Source organism: Pipistrellus hanaki (genome assembly GCF_964339955.1).
Source record: "Pipistrellus hanaki genome assembly, chromosome: 15".
In the NCBI taxonomy this organism is placed as follows: domain Eukaryota; kingdom Metazoa; phylum Chordata; class Mammalia; order Chiroptera; family Vespertilionidae; genus Pipistrellus; species Pipistrellus hanaki.
This window is the reverse complement of record NC_140517.1, coordinates 30,387,556-30,403,028: the sequence shown is the minus strand read 5'-3', so window position 1 is coordinate 30,403,028 and position 15,473 is coordinate 30,387,556. Positions and strand designations below refer to the sequence as shown.

The window sequence follows — 15,473 nt, the reverse complement described above, 5'->3', positions numbered from 1 at the left end:
AGATAAAAATTATGAACAACAAATACGTAACTATCAACAAGTGAATCTAAAAACCAAGGAAATTAAAAAAAAAAATCTGATGAACAATATTAACTGTTGAATATAATAGAATCAGAGGTATGGAAGGGGAGTGAACTGATGATTCTTGGGGAAAAGGGGAGAGGGGAATGTGGGAAGAGACTGAACATAAACTGTGCACCTATGGATGAGGACAATGGGGAGTGGGGAAAGGGCAGAGGGTGGGGTGGGAAGGGGGGGGGAAAGGAACACTTGTAATAATATGAACAATAAAAATTTATTAAAAATAAAAAAATAAAAAAAAATAAAATAAAAAAAAACACAAAAAAAACAATAGATAATGATTAATAATAAATACCAACACTTACAAAATGTATTTATAAACACTTTTAGATGAGCCATCTCTAAAGCAGTGATCCTCAACCTTTCTAATGTGACCCACAGGTTGAGAACCGCTAGCAGGGTGGCCTAAGACCATTGGAAAACACAGATATTTACGATTCATAACAATAGCAAAATTAGTTATGAAGTAGCAACGAAAATAATTTTATGGTTGAGGGTCACCACAACATGAGGAACTGTATTAAGGGGTCAGGGCATTAGAGAGGTTGAGAACCACTGCTCTAGAGGAATGAATGGGAGGAATGCATGGGAAACTGCTATTGGTGGCAGCATCTGGACAGAATTAGGTGATTGGGATCAGGGAAATCCTACATCTTGACTTTTCATTGGATGTCATATTTCATTTGAAATTTTCACCATGTTTCTATTATTTATTTTTTAATAATATGTTTTTTATTTCAGAGAGAGAGAGAAACATCAATGATGAGAATCATTTATCTGCTGCCTCCTGCACGCCCCCTACTGGGGGTCAAGCCTGCCAACCAGACATATGCCCTGACTGGGAATTAAACCATGTCCTCTTGGTTCATAGATTGATACTCAACCACTGAGCAACACCAGCCAGGCTATCACCACCATGTTCCTTTTAAGTTCTTTGTTCTTTCCAAGGCATGCCAAAGCTACAGCAAGCATGTCCAACTCTTGGCCCACAGGCTCATGCAGCCCACAATGAATATTTTTGTAGCCCAGCCAATATGTAAGAATCATTTTAATAAGAATTGCATAATTTTTACAAGATCCTGTTATACATAATGTATAATCTCTCTCTAGATATAAAGAGGTAGATGCAAATTAGCCAGGACACCATAACAGTCACAACCACTCAGAAGGAGGCTGTGTGTGCATTTGGGCAGGAGGGGACTGCTGTGCAGTGAGCCAAGCCACGAATGGCGCAGCCTGCAGAGCAGAGTGGAGAGCAGGGCGGAGCAGGCACAGAGAAAGCGGGTAGCAGGGCCTGCCAGCTGGGGCAAGCCGGCAGTCCCGCCTCTGTGCATGAGCTGCAGAGGAAACACCTTTTCTGACCGCTCATTGGTTAAGCTCTCCATACGCCACTCAGTGTTCTTGGTAACTTGGGTAATAAGAATCCAAGAAGGTTATCTGGGGTTTTTCCACCCACTCCTGGAGGAAAAAAACGAAGGTCCACTGCTGGAGGGCTAAGAAACGTCATATCCTACCCTAGCTGGTTTGGTTCAGTGGATAGAGCCGTGGCCTTCTGTAACAGGGGCCGGGTTTGATTCTAATCAAGTGTATGTACCTAGATTGCAGACTCCTCCCTGGCCGGGGCCCATTTCAGGGCTCATGCAGGAGGCAACCAATTGAAGTGTCCCTCTCACATTGATGTTTCTCTCTGTCTTTCCCTCTTCCACACTCTAATAATCAATGGAAAAATATCCTCAGGTGAGGATAAAAAAAGGAAAGAAAGGTCATATCCTATGAAAGAGACATCTTGGAGAAACCAAGATGGTGGCATAAGGTAAACACCTAAATGTAGCCTACCACAATTTTAAAATTACAACTGGGAAACAGAGCGGACATCATCCAGAACCACCAGAAAGCTGGCTGAGTGGAAGCTCTACCAACTAGAAAAAAAGAGAAAAGGACGCTAAGCCTCAGGAGCTGTGGAGGTGCGGAGATCTGTGAGAGCGGAAAGGACAGACGGCTGAATACGCTGCTGGCTTACTCGTGGCACGCAGAGAGGGTAGGCAGCTAACGTGTGGCTAGCTTTCTTGTTAAGGAGGAAAACAAAACCTCCTGATTGCACTGATATCCAGCTCCGGTCAGGGAGAAACTGGATTGTCAGGCAGCAGGCAAAACTCAATAGCAACTTTCTCTCTGAGGTACACAAGGCCAGCAGTCATTGCCGCAGGACTCTGAGAACAGGGCCCTCTTAGGGCAGGGCTGATGGGAAACCAAAGCTTGCCTGCGCCAATCTGAGACTCTGCTCCATCCAAGCTGAGCACAGAAGCCCTCCTAGCGGAGACACTGCTGATCATCACAGCCATTTGGCTTGGAGATCAACTCTCTCCAGTGATACCAACAACAAGCAAGGCTTAACTACAACAAGACTGCTCATACAACCCACAAAGGACTGCACCCAGAGGGTCGACCACAGGTAACTAAGGAGGCTGAGCTACCGAGCCCTGTTAGGACACCTAGCATACAAAGCCACTCCATCAACTCAGGGAAGCAGCTAAAATGCAGAGACAAAGAGGCAGGCCTCAATTGAGGAAATGGAGGAAAGTAAAAGACTGGATATAGAGTTCAAAACCACAGTTATAAGGTTTTTCAATAATTTCCTATAAAAGGCCGATAAATTAAGCGAGATCCTTGAGGATATGAAAAGGGATCAACTAGAAATTACGCATACACTGACTGAAATAAGAAATATTATACAGAGACCTAAAAGCAGACTAAAGGATCGCAAGAATCAAGTCAAAGATTTGGAATACCAAGAAGCAAAAAACACTCCTCAGGAAAAGCAAAAAGCAAATAGAATACAAAAAGTTGAAGATAGTGTAAGAAGCCTTTGGAACAACTTCAAGCAAACCAACATCAGAATTATGGGGGTCCCAGAAGAAGAGAGCGTGCAAGATACTGAAAACCTAAAGTGACAGAAAACTTCCCCCACCTGGTGAAAGAAATAGACTTACAAGTCCAGGAAGCGCACAGAACCCCAAACAAAAGGAATCCAAAGAGGACCACACCAAGACACACCATAATTAAAATGCCAAGAGCAAAAGACAAAGAGAGAATATTAAAAGCAGCAAGAGAAAAGCAGTTAGTTACCTATAAGGGAGCACCCGTATGATTGTCAGCTGATTTCTCAACAGAAACTAGGGAGGCCAGACGGGAATGGCAAGAAATATTTAAAGTGATGAATAGCAAAAACCTACAACAAGATTACTCTACCCAGCAAAGCTATCATTCAGAATTGAAGGTCAGATAAAGAGCTTCACAAATAAAAAAAAGCTAAAGGAGTTCATCACCTCCATACCAGAATTATATGAAATGCTGCAAGGTATACTTTAAGAAGAGGAAGAAGAATATAAAGATAAAAATTATGAACAACAAATACTTAACTATCAACAAGTGAATCTAAAAACCAAGGGAATAAAAATCTGATGTACATTATTAACGGTGAATATAATAGAATCAGGGGTATAGAAAGGGAGTGGACTGCCGAAACCGGTTTGGCTCAATGGATAGAGCGTCGGCTTGGGAACTGAAAGGTCCCAGGTTCAATTCCGGTCAAGGGCATGTACCTTGGTTGCGGGCATATCCCCAGTAGGGGGTGTGCAAGAGGCAGCTGATCGATGACTCTCTCTCATCGATGTTTCTAACTCTCTATCTCTCTCTCTTCCTCTCTGTATAAAATCAATAAAATATATTTAAAAAAAAAAAAAAAAAGAAAGAAAGAAAGGGAGTGGACTGACAATTCTCAGGGAAAAGGGGAGTGGGGGATGTGGGAAGAGACTGAACAAAAATTGTACACATATGCGCCGAAACCGGTTTGGCTCAGTGGTAGAGCGTTGGTCTGCGGACTGAAAGGTCCCAGGTTCGATTCCGGCCAAGGGCATGTACATTGGTTGCAGGCACATCCCCGGTGGGGGGTGTGCAGGAGGCAGCTGATCGATGTTTCTCTCTCATTGACGTTTCTAGCTCTCTATCTCTCTCTCTTCCTCTCTGTAAAAAGAAAAAAAAGAAAAAAAAAATTGTACACATATGGATGAGGACAGTGGGGGGTGGGGTAAAGGCAGAGGGTGGGGTGGGAACCTGGTGGAGGGGAGCTATGGAGGGAAAAAAGAGGAACAATTGTAATAATCTGAACAATAAAGATTTATTAAATTTTTTTTAAAAAGGAAACATCTTGAAAATGCTTAAAAAAAAAAAAAAAAGTAGTCATTTTTAGCCCTATCTGGTTTGGCTCAGTGGTTAGAGCATCGGCCTGCAAACTGAAAGGTCTCAGGTTTGATTCTGGTCAAGGGCACATGCCCAGTTTGTGGGCTGGATCCCCAGTGGGGGACTTGCAGGAGGTAGTCAATCGATGATTCATCATGGATATTTTTTTTTTCTTCTTTTAAATATATTTCATTGATTTTTTACACAGAGGGAGAGTTGAAAACATCGATGAGAGAGAAACATTAATTAGCTGCCTCTCCTGCACACTCCCTACTGGGGATGTGCCCGCAACCAAGGTATATGCCCTTGGCCAGAATCGAACCTGGGACCCATGAGTCCACAGGCTGATGCTCTATCCACTGAGCCAATCTGGTTAGGGTTCATCATGGATATTTCTCTCTCTCTCTTTCCCTTCCTCTCTGAAATCAATAAAAACATATTATTTTAAAAAAGTTGTCATTTTTTTGTGAAGAGACTGGAGTCCATGTTGATGAAAACACCTTGGTGGCTGTGATGGCCAGCAGTGGCAGAAGCTGTGGGATGATGGGGGTGACAACTTCCCCTGATCAGCCTGGTCGCCTCCTGCCGAGGGAGGCCAGACTGTGGCTTAGGTCCGCTCTCTGAGGTCCTAAGCTAACAGTAGGACATCCCCCGAGGGCTCCCAGATTGGAGAGGGTGCAGGTCGGGCCCCCCACCCCGTGCACAAATTTTATGCACCGGACCTCTACTTATTAATAAAGAACTACAACATTCGCTAATGACTGATTACTATAATTGTGTTGCATTCATTTCCCTTATGTGCCTTACGTGTAGGTGTACCATTTCTCTCCATTAATCCTAGCAGCGAAGATTTTAGCAGCCGATTGTCACATCATTAGTCGTGGACTGACTTATTTGGTGTGTGCAACAGGAAATATTTCACTTTCAGAGCACAAGGAAAACAGGTTTAGGGAGAGATCAACTAAAGGACTTGTATGCATGCATATAGACCTAACCAATAGACAAAGACAACAGGGGGGTGAGGACATGAGTGGGGTAATAGTGGGATAAGGACACATATGTAACACCTTAATCAATAAATTTAAAAGAAGGTAATGTGAAAAAAAAGAAAAAAGGTTTATTACACTTTTTAATTTGTGCAGTTATTCAGTGTCTGGGAAGTTAATTTTATTAAAATGTTCTATTATTTTATGTTGATTACTCATTTATTTCAGCCCTTTGTATTCAGCATACCTCTATTGAAATAAACCTACATTTCTATGAAAATTGGAGCTTGTTTTTTTGCAGCCGCCATAAACTTAACCTTAGCCGAGACCAGTTTGGCTCAATGGATAGAGTGTCGGCTTGGGGACTGAAGGGTCCTGGGTTCGATTCCGGTCAAGGGCATGTACCTTGGTTGCGGGCATATCCCCAGTAGGGGGTGTGCAAGAGGCAGCTGATTGATGACTCTCTCATCGATGTTTCTAACTCTCTCTCTCCATTCCTCTCTGTACAAAATCAATAAAATATATTTTAAAAAAAACAAAAAACAAAACAAAAAAAACTTAACCTTATTTGGCCCATGTTAGCCTTTGAGTTTGACATGCTTGCTCTACAGCCTCTAGAAGTCCCTATTCATGGGTAAGTGTCCTGTTTAAAGGAATCTCCTCCTCCTCATAGGAAGCCATTGCAGATCCCGCCCTAAGGCCATTTTTCTCAATACAAGAATCATCTGCCCTAACTGGTTTGGCTCAGTGAATAGAGTGTCAGCCTGCGGATTCAAGGGTCCCAGGTTCGATTCCAGTCAAGGGCACTGTACCTTGGTTTTGGGCACATACCCAGTAGGGAGAGTGCAGGAGGCAATTGATCGATATTTCTCACTCTCTCTCCCTCTACTTTCCTCTCTCTAAAAAAAAAAAAAAAAAAATCATCTTTCTGCATATCTGAATACCCTTCAGGTAAGTCTATTGCACAACCATTTGAGTGGCCTTAAAAAACACACACAACATAGTGTTTTTGTCCACAACATAGTGTGCTAGCTAATAATACTCTCTTAGGAGTTCCTTGTTGACAAGTTTAATGGATGGTATTTTGCGCTGTTTTTGTATGGCAATTCTTTTGAGGGCATTGAGAAATAACATTTCTTAATTCAGACCAATTAAATGACATTTAATCACCACAATCAACATGAAAGAGGAGGCCCAGAGCACAGAAATTTCACATTGTATAGAAGATTACTTATCAGATAACATTAAGTATTATGATTTTCTTAGCTGTAATAATAGTGTGATTATGTTAGATATATATACTTATTTCTAAATAAACTATGACCTCTAAGATTTACTTTAAAATTACCTAGTAGCTGAAACCGGTTTGGCTCAGTGGATAGAATGTCTGCCTGCGGACTGAGAGGTCCCAGGTTCGATTCCGGTCAAGGGCATGTACCTTGGGTTGAGGGCACATCCCCAGCAGGGGGTGTGCAAGAGGCAGTTGATCAATGTTTTTAACTCTCTAACTCTCTCTCTTCCTTTCTATAAGAAAAACCCAATAAAATATATTAAAAATAACAATAATAAAATTAGTAAAAAAAAATAAAATTACCTATTAATTAAAGATGAAGCTGGTCATTTGTTTTTAACTGTTGAAGCTAGGTGAGGTACATATGTGGTTTTTTTTTTTTTTTTTAATACTTTTTATTTTTTTATTGATTTCAGAAAGAAACATCAACGATTAAAGAGAATCATTGATCAGCTGTCTCCTGCAGGACCCACACTAGGGATCAAACCCACAAACTGGGAATTGTCTGTGACCTACTGGTTCACTGGTCAACGCTCAACCACTGAGCCACACCAGCTGGGCACATAATAAAAACATACTATTTTCATTACCTAAGAAAAGTTTAAAAAATTATCTGACAATTAAGGGAACATACTAGTATACATAAACTTCAGCATATACATTGCGTAAGGCTATTTCATATAATCATTCATTCTATTGTCTGGCACAGAGAAGGTGGTCAAGTTTTGATAAAACAAAAATTAAGCTGATAAAACAAAAATTAGCTCAGTGGATAGAGCGTCGTCCTGTGGACTGAAAGGTCCCAGGTTCGATTCCGGTCAAGGGCATGTACCAGTAGGGGGTGTGTAGGAGGCAGCTGATTGATGTTTCTTTCTCATTGATGTTTCTAACTCTCTATCCCTCTCTCTTCCTCTCTGTAAAAAATTAATAAAATATATATATATTTAAAATTAAAAACAAAACAAAATTAAAAAATACTCACTCTGAAGCCCCTCTTACTGGCCCAGGTACTATTTCCAACCAAGGGTCTTGCCCAGTAATCCAGCTCTTTACACATACACAGTCGTACATTTTTCCAACAAGTATTTATTATTAGTTTAGCCATGATTTAGGATTCTAGGGTGGGGTGTACCCAGGCCCCCCTTCACCTCCCGGGGAGAAGGATGGAGAATGCCCAGTTCAGATCTTCCCAGGAAACGTGCCTTCTGCCCGGCGGTCATCCCAGGCCGAAACCTGTGGAAAGAAAGCCAGTGTTAGTTACTCCCTTCCTCTATGGGGAAACCACATGAGTGGATTTAATTTTTCTCACTTTGTCTACCTGTTCATTTCTTCAGTCAATCAACAATCCAGTACCTACAGGAGCTGGAGAACCAGCAGTGACCAGAAAGATAAAAATTACTGGGCTGTTTGGCTGGCATGGCTCAGTGGTTGAGCATCGACCCATGAACCAGGAGGTCACAGTTTGATTTCCGTTCAGAGCACATGCCCAGGTTGCAGCCTCCATCCCCAGAGTGAGGCATGCAGGAGGCAGCCAGGTAGTAATTCTGTCTCATCACTGATGTTTCTCTCTCTCTCTCTTCGTTTCTGAAATCAATAAAAATATATTTAAAAACAACAACAAAAAACAAAACAAAACAAAGAATCACAGTCTTGAGCTGATAAAAGCTGAACCATTAAAGGAGTGGGGGGAGAAAAAATAACACAGGAAAATCCCCAACTTCCTGCAGGGCTGTTCATGAGGAGATATGTGAGGTTCGGAGCTTCAAGAGAGTGGCTATGCCCGCTTCAGGAAACCTAGTCAACACTCAATGATGTTTGTCAGAATAGAGGAAAATACTAGGCAGCTGTGAAAAAAGTAAGGCTGATCTATGCTCCAGCACAAATAGATCTCCAAGACATAGTCAAATGCAAAAAAGATGCCAAATGGAATAAAGAGTAGGAAATTACTGTTAATCACATATGTAGGCAAACAATTCAGTTCTCAATCAAGTTGTTCATAGATATAATGTTGAACAAAAACTTCAGTCCATGCTGATACGCCACCATGAAAAAGGCGTCTCTCAGGCCATAAACAAAGGAGAGAATGTGAATCAGTTTACACCTAAACCTCACTGCTTGTTAACATCTCAGGAAATATACTGTGAATATATAATATTTTGCTTTTTAAATTTTTAAAATTTTTATTGATTTCAGAGAGGGAGAGGGAAAGATAGAAACATCAATGATGAGAAAGAATCATTGACTGGGGATGGAGCTCACAACCCAGGCATGTGCCCTAGACTAGAATCAAACCCGGGACCCTTCAGTCGAAAGGCTGAAGCTAGAGTCTATCCACTGAACCAAACTGGCTAGAGTGTGCTGTGAATATTTCTGTTTTTGCTTTTGTTGCTGTCAAAATGGACAATTAGCACCATTTAAAAACATAAAGATGCCATCAAGTGCTAATATTGTTCAATCTCCAGACAGGGCACATACAACAAGCAACCAATGAATGCATAAATAAGTGGAACAACAAATTGATCCCCCCCATTCTCATCTCTCTCTCCCACCCTCAAATCAATCAATAAATTAGCCCTGGCCAGTGTGGCTCAGTTGGTTGAGTATAGACCCATGCACCAAAAGTTCACCAGTTCCATTCAATCAGGGCACATGACTGGGTTGCAGGCTCAATCTCTTATAGGAGGCAGACAATCAATGTTTCTCTCTCTCTCTCTTACTCTAAAATCAATAAAAACATATGAAAACAAATTAATTAAAATAAAGAATTTTAGTTATCAGAGATAAAAGGACTGACTCCCTTAGTGTCCGTATTTTTTAGATACACATTGAAGTAAGGAGGAGTGAAAGGACATGCTGGGATTCATTTCAAAATACTTCAGCAACAGGAAAAACGAAAAAGAAAAGGGATAGATGAAGGAAATGTGGGAAAATTGACATTATTCAATTTGGGTGATGGGTATATTTTGTGGTCACTGAATTATCCTACTTTTAAGTATATTTGAAAATATTCACAATAAAAAAGGACAGGATGGCACAAATGGTGAGGCTCCACAGGGACAGGAAAGCAGCACTGAGTATATATCTATAGAGTGAGTGAGCAAGATGGGTTTAGCAAGAAGACAGCTCTGGCCACCTTGGCTGAGAGCCCTGACTTATTGAATGTATCAGTGAAAGAAGAAAAAGAAGGCAATTATAGGAAGAAAAGGACAAATCCCATGACAGTGCGATACCATGTCTTCCCTCCACCTCTTGCAGCTGACCTTCCACCAAGTCACCAAACTCCCCTCTCCTAAGACCCCTGTAACCCAAGGGCCCCAGCAGGAGTCACTTACCCAGGATACGGGGCACAGGGACTTGTACACACGCCGGTACCATTCACACACAGAGACATCACCCCCTTTCGCAGTCATTGCCTTCTCACAGCGGTGGAAGTCTGAAAAAAGGGGTTCGGGTTCAGCTCAGACAAAGGGCGAGGACACATTTTTTTTTTTTTTAATATATTTTATTGATTTCTTACAGAGAGGAAGGGAGAGAGATAGAGAGCTAGAAACGTTGATGAGAGAGAAACATCGACCAGCTGCCTCTTGCACACCCCCTACCGGGGATGTGCCTGCAACCAACGTACAAGCCCTTGACTGGAATCAAACCTGGGACCTTTCAGTCCGCAGACCGACGCTCTACCGCTGAGCCAAACCGGTTTCGGCGAGGACACATTTTAAAAAAAAATACTTTTATTGATTTCAGAGAGGGAGAGAGAAAGAGAGAGATAGAAACATCAATGATAAGAGAGAATCGTTGATCAGCTGCCTCCTGCACGTCCCGTACTAGGGATTAAGCCTCAATGTGGGCATATGCCTTTGTTGGAATTGAACCTGGGACCCTTCAGTCCGAAGGCCAATGTTCTATCCACTGAGCCAGACCAGCCAGAACTAGAACACATTTTTTAACAAAACTCTCAGAAATACCCTTTTACCAGTTACACACACACACACACACACACAATTTTAGAAAGAATGTATAGCCTTACAAGTGGATTAAAAAGGGTTAGATATAACTCACTAAATTGACTCTGCAACCTCTAGAGAACTGCTATTTAACTGGAAATCTCTGAGGTCAGGCCCCAGCAAGTTTCCCTCAGTAGGTAAGAGCATTGGCCCATGGACTGAAGGGTGCCAGGTTTGATTCCAGTCAAAGGCAGGCTCTATCCCTAGCCTTGGTTGGGGCACATACAGGAGGCAACCAATCGACGTTTCTCCCTCTCTTGTCTTTCCCCCTCCCTTCCACTCTATAATTATCAATGGAAAAATATCCTTGGGTGAGGATCAACAATAAATGAATAAATAGGTTATTTGTTAAAAAAACAAAACCTAAAACTCTGGGGTCAGGCCTGATGGGCAATGAGGGGCATGTGTAGGGATAATGGAAACCCAGAACCAGGGCAAAGGAAGGGGAAGACAGTCTTGATGCTAAAATGCTGGAGTCTGAGAGCTGAGAGAGGAGGACAGGCATGGGATAATTTGGTTTTTAAAAGTAAGCAATTAGCCAAAACCGGTTTGGCTCAGTGGATAGAGTATCGGCCTGCGGACTGAAGGGCCTGGGTTTGATTCTGGTCAGGGGCATGTACCTTGGTTGTGGGCACATCCCCAGTAGGGGGTGTGCAAAAGGCAGTTGTTCGATGATTCTCATCGGTGTTTCTAGCTCTCTATCCCTCTCTTCCTCTCTGTAAAATATCAATAAAATATTAAAAAAATAATAAAATAAAAGTAAGCAATTAAGCCTGGCTGATATGGCTCAGTGGTTGAGCATCAACTCAATAACAAAGTGGTCACTGGTTTGATTCCCAATCAGAGCACATATCCAGGTTTTGGACTTGATCCCCAATGAGGGCGTACAGGAGGCAGTCAATCAATGATTCTCTCTCATCAATGTTTCTATCTCTCTAAAAATCTTTTTTTTTTTTTAAGTAAGCAGTTAATTAGCCTAGGCCAGGTAACTGAGTTGGTTATTACAGTGTTCCGATATGCAAAGGTTGCAGGTTCGATCCCTGGTCAGAGCACATACAAGAACCAACCACTGAATGCTTAAATAAATGGAACAATGAATTGATATATCTCTCTCTCTAATCAATGAAAAATAAATAAATAAACAAACAAACAAATAAATAAATGTAAGTAATTAATTAAAAAAAAAACATCCCCACAATCAATCCAGGTATTCCACTTCTGGGCACATTCCTTAAGAGAGAAAAGCATTTACATGGATATCAGATTACACCTCTAAGAATGTATATAGTAAAATTATTCCTAAGTGCCTCAACCTGGAAACCACACAAGTGACCATGAATAAAGTGTGGAAAACTTTATAGCAATGAAAATGAATAAACTAAATGTCATAAGACAGCTGAATCTTTAGAACTGTTGATTTAAAAAAATCCAACACATGCCCTAACCGGTTTGGCTCAGTAGATAGTGTTGACCTTCGAACTCAAGGGTCCCAGGTTCGATTCAAGTCAAGGGCATGTACCTTGGTTGCGGGCACATACCCAGTGGGTAGTGTGCAGGAGGCAGCTAATCAATGTTACTCTCATCGATGTTTCTAACTCTATCCCTCTCCCTTCCTCTCTGTAAAAAGTCAATAAAATATATTTTAAAAAATCCAACACAAAAGAATGCATACAGTATTTATAAAGTTCACAAAGAGGCAAACCTAAATGTGATGAGAAAACCAAAATATGATTGCCTTAAGTCAGTGGGGTTACATCTCTGCTGGGGAGAACAGGGTGTTGTGCTCAATACAGGATGTGCAATAAGCAGGAGAGTTCAGAGTTCAGGCAACATCTACTTTTTTTATCCAGGTTATAGTTATACAGGGAGTTCACTTTAGAATTATTCATTTAGCTGTCCATTATGTTTTCTGTACTTCCTGTATGTATGTTTGAAAAGAGTACGTCCATTGGGTATTCCCCCAGGCCCACTCATTGTAGTAAAAATATTTTGTGCTATCTGCAACTATTTGATTGCTGACAAAGTCACTGATGCTAACATTCCTGAGGTTGTTGCCTCCATGCCTAACTGAAGCAAGTGCTACATAACACACACACACACACACACATACACACACACCTTATTTTTAAAATTGATTTGAAAGAGACAGAGAGGGAGAGAGAGAAACATCAATTTGTTCCATTCGTTCATGCATTCATTTGTTGCTTCTTGTACGTGCTTGACCAAGGATCGAACCCACAACCTTGGCATATCAGGAAGATGCTCTAACCAACAGAGCAATCCAAGCCATGGACTTAAATAAATCTTTAAAAGAAGAAATCATAATAGGAACCATTGCACTGGCCCAGAACTTGAACACAGCTGATAAGGAGCCTCGGTCCTGTGAGGTAGGATGTCCATAAATAAAAAAAGGCCTGAGATTTGTGGGTCCCCAAGGAGTCAAGAGGTGAGCAACTTTAGGTGTGGGAACAGGGGAAGATCTACATTCCCCAACCACCATGACCTGCTTACCCAGGTAGTTCTGCCAACAGTTCCTGGTCTGGTTCTGGTTGGGAAAGCGGCTGTCAAAAGGAGCAGTCCGGTAGTTCTTGATTTTTGTCTTGATGTCTTCTGCCATGTTGCTGATTCTTAGAGGCAAAGAGAATGGGTGATAGCAGGGGTTGTATGGGACCTGAACCTGACCATGTCAGCCCACCCAGGCCCAATGGGGCCCCAGATACAGAAGATGGGCTGGGTGTGAATAAGCCACTACCTCCTCCCTGTCAACATACACACACAGATATAAGGGACAGAGCAAATCCATACTTTCTAAATGTGTGAGACAGCAAGGTTTGGAGGGAGGGTCACTCCTTGGTAAAATTAGGCCTTATCTGTCACAAAATAACACTAGTGAACACGTATTGAGCGCTTACTACAGGCCAGGTGCTGTCCTACACGCCTACAGCTTTACTCCTGCAGCCAGCCTAATAAAAGGTAAGAACTATTACTGTCACTGTTTCTCAGACAAGTGTCTAAATGACTTCTCAAGGTCACACAGTATACAAATGGTGGAGCTGCACTCAATCATTAACATAATGTACAATGCAGAGATTCTTAATGTCTTTGGTGCCATGAATTCTTCAGAGGGGTCTAGTGATCCCTTTCTTAGCATGTGTTTAAGTGGATTAAAAAATTGCACCCCCCTGACTGGTTTGGCTCAGTGGATAAAGCATCGATCTCCAGACTGAAGGGTCCCAGGTTCAATTCCAGTCAAGGGCACATGCCTGGGTTGCGGGCTTGATCCCCAGTAGGGGGCGTGCAGCTGACAGATGTTTCTCATTGATGTTTCTAACTCTCTATCCTCTCCCTTCCTCTCCGTAAAAAAAAAAAATAAATAAATAAATAAATAAATATATTTTTTAAAAGTACTACAGTTTTGAAGTAACCATGAGTAAAGTATTTTGTGCTATCTGCAACCATTTGATTGCTGACAAAATCACAGATGCTAATATTCCTGAGGTTGTTGCCTCCATGCCTAAGTGAAGCAAATGCTACATTTCAATTAAAGGTCAGTAAAAATGCAGATGTAATCCCCCCACTGGAGTACTAGAACTCCTTGAATTCTATAGATTCTGTAGACACAGGGTTAAAAACCTCTGGTACAATGTCTCTTATGAGGTGACACAGATTTCACCAGGGAACCTGAGCGAAACTGACTCTATTCAGAGATTTCGAGGAGTCCTGGGTTTACGCTGAGGTGAGCAAGCCAGTATTAAATTGAAGCGATCCAAGATAGTGAGAGTGATCTGGGACAGTAAATTGGGAGGCCATCTTGACCCGCTATTTGGGTGAGGGTGGGTCCGGATGACACCGTGACCCCTCCAACACCCAAGGGGAGAGAAGGGGCCAGACACCAGGACTAGGCTGCGGCCCTGGCAAACTGCGGGGACCCACGCCTGTGGCCCAAGGATTACGGGGACCGCAGTCCAAACCAAGGTCCAAATCATGGTGGCTGAGCCTCAGGTGCCTCACTGTCAAAAGAGACAATTACAGGCTTGGGATGGGGGGTGGGGGTGAGAGAGACTAAATGAATTACTATGTCACTTGGAATGTCGCCCGGCATTAAGGGAGAACTAAATGTTAGCCATGACTACTAACACAGCAGAACCCCAGGCCCCGCAGGAGGCCGAACACCGCCGTCCGGAAACCTCACCTCGTTCTCGGGGAAGCTAGCGTCCGGTTCCTCAGTCCCCCAGGACGGGATGCCGGGTACCCGAACCCTCGGCACTCACCTAAAGACGCCCCTGAAGCTGCTCGCAGCTCAATGTGACCTCAGCAGAGACTCCTCCGTCTGACCGGAAGCGGAATTGAAACGGGCCGGAAGCCGGGCGGGATAAGTGAGTCTCTCCCCAGGCTAGAGCGCCCTCGGAAAGACGGTCCCTGAGGCTAGTAAGACGACGCCCATTCATGAGAGCCCCAATCGTCTATTGGACTGATAGCTGTCCATCAACTCTGCAGGTCCAATCATGAACTTGCACCGACTGGTACAGGCTCTCCTCGCTTCCTTGGCTTTCCCCGGGGGAAGCAATTCTGTTTGGGTCCAGCTGCTGGCTGGAGAGTGGGCCTGGGGAAATACCCAAGCGGAAGTACTGCTTTCGCGCAAGATTGTTTGTTGAGTGTCAGGTATTTTTGTAAGGGTTGGGGATGCATCCTTGAACAAAAGATGACCCATACCCTCTTTATGATTATTATAAGGTGACCAGATTTTAACAATGGTAAAGCGGGACACCATTGGCCGAGGGGGGAGCGGTTCTTGATTAAAAATTTGGTCTAGCCGAGATGGTTTGGCTCAATGGATAGAGCGTCGGCTTGGGGACTAAAGGGTCCCGGGTT

The 15,473-nt window shown here is 42.7% G+C and overlaps 1 protein-coding gene across 2 annotated transcripts; it reads right to left on the bottom strand.

Annotated features, from left to right (window-relative positions):
• Positions 1-7,663: 7,663 nt before the first annotated feature.
• Positions 7,664-15,012, bottom strand: COX6B1 (cytochrome c oxidase subunit 6B1). Of its 2 annotated transcripts, none has more exons than XM_084905181.1 (4): positions 14,873-15,012; positions 13,113-13,228; positions 9,930-10,030; positions 7,664-7,830 (listed from the first exon to the last, which is right to left on the bottom strand). In XM_084905181.1, the coding sequence occupies exons 2-4, from the start codon at positions 13,216-13,218 to the stop codon at positions 7,777-7,779; spliced, it is 261 nt and encodes an 86-aa protein (XP_084761307.1). In that variant the 5' UTR covers positions 13,219-13,228; positions 14,873-15,012; the 3' UTR covers positions 7,664-7,776. The 2 variants fall into 2 exon arrangements, with proteins under 2 accessions (XP_084761307.1, XP_084761308.1); XM_084905182.1 differs by having other exon boundaries at positions 14,794-14,949.
• Between the last annotated feature and the right edge of the window lie 461 nt (positions 15,013-15,473).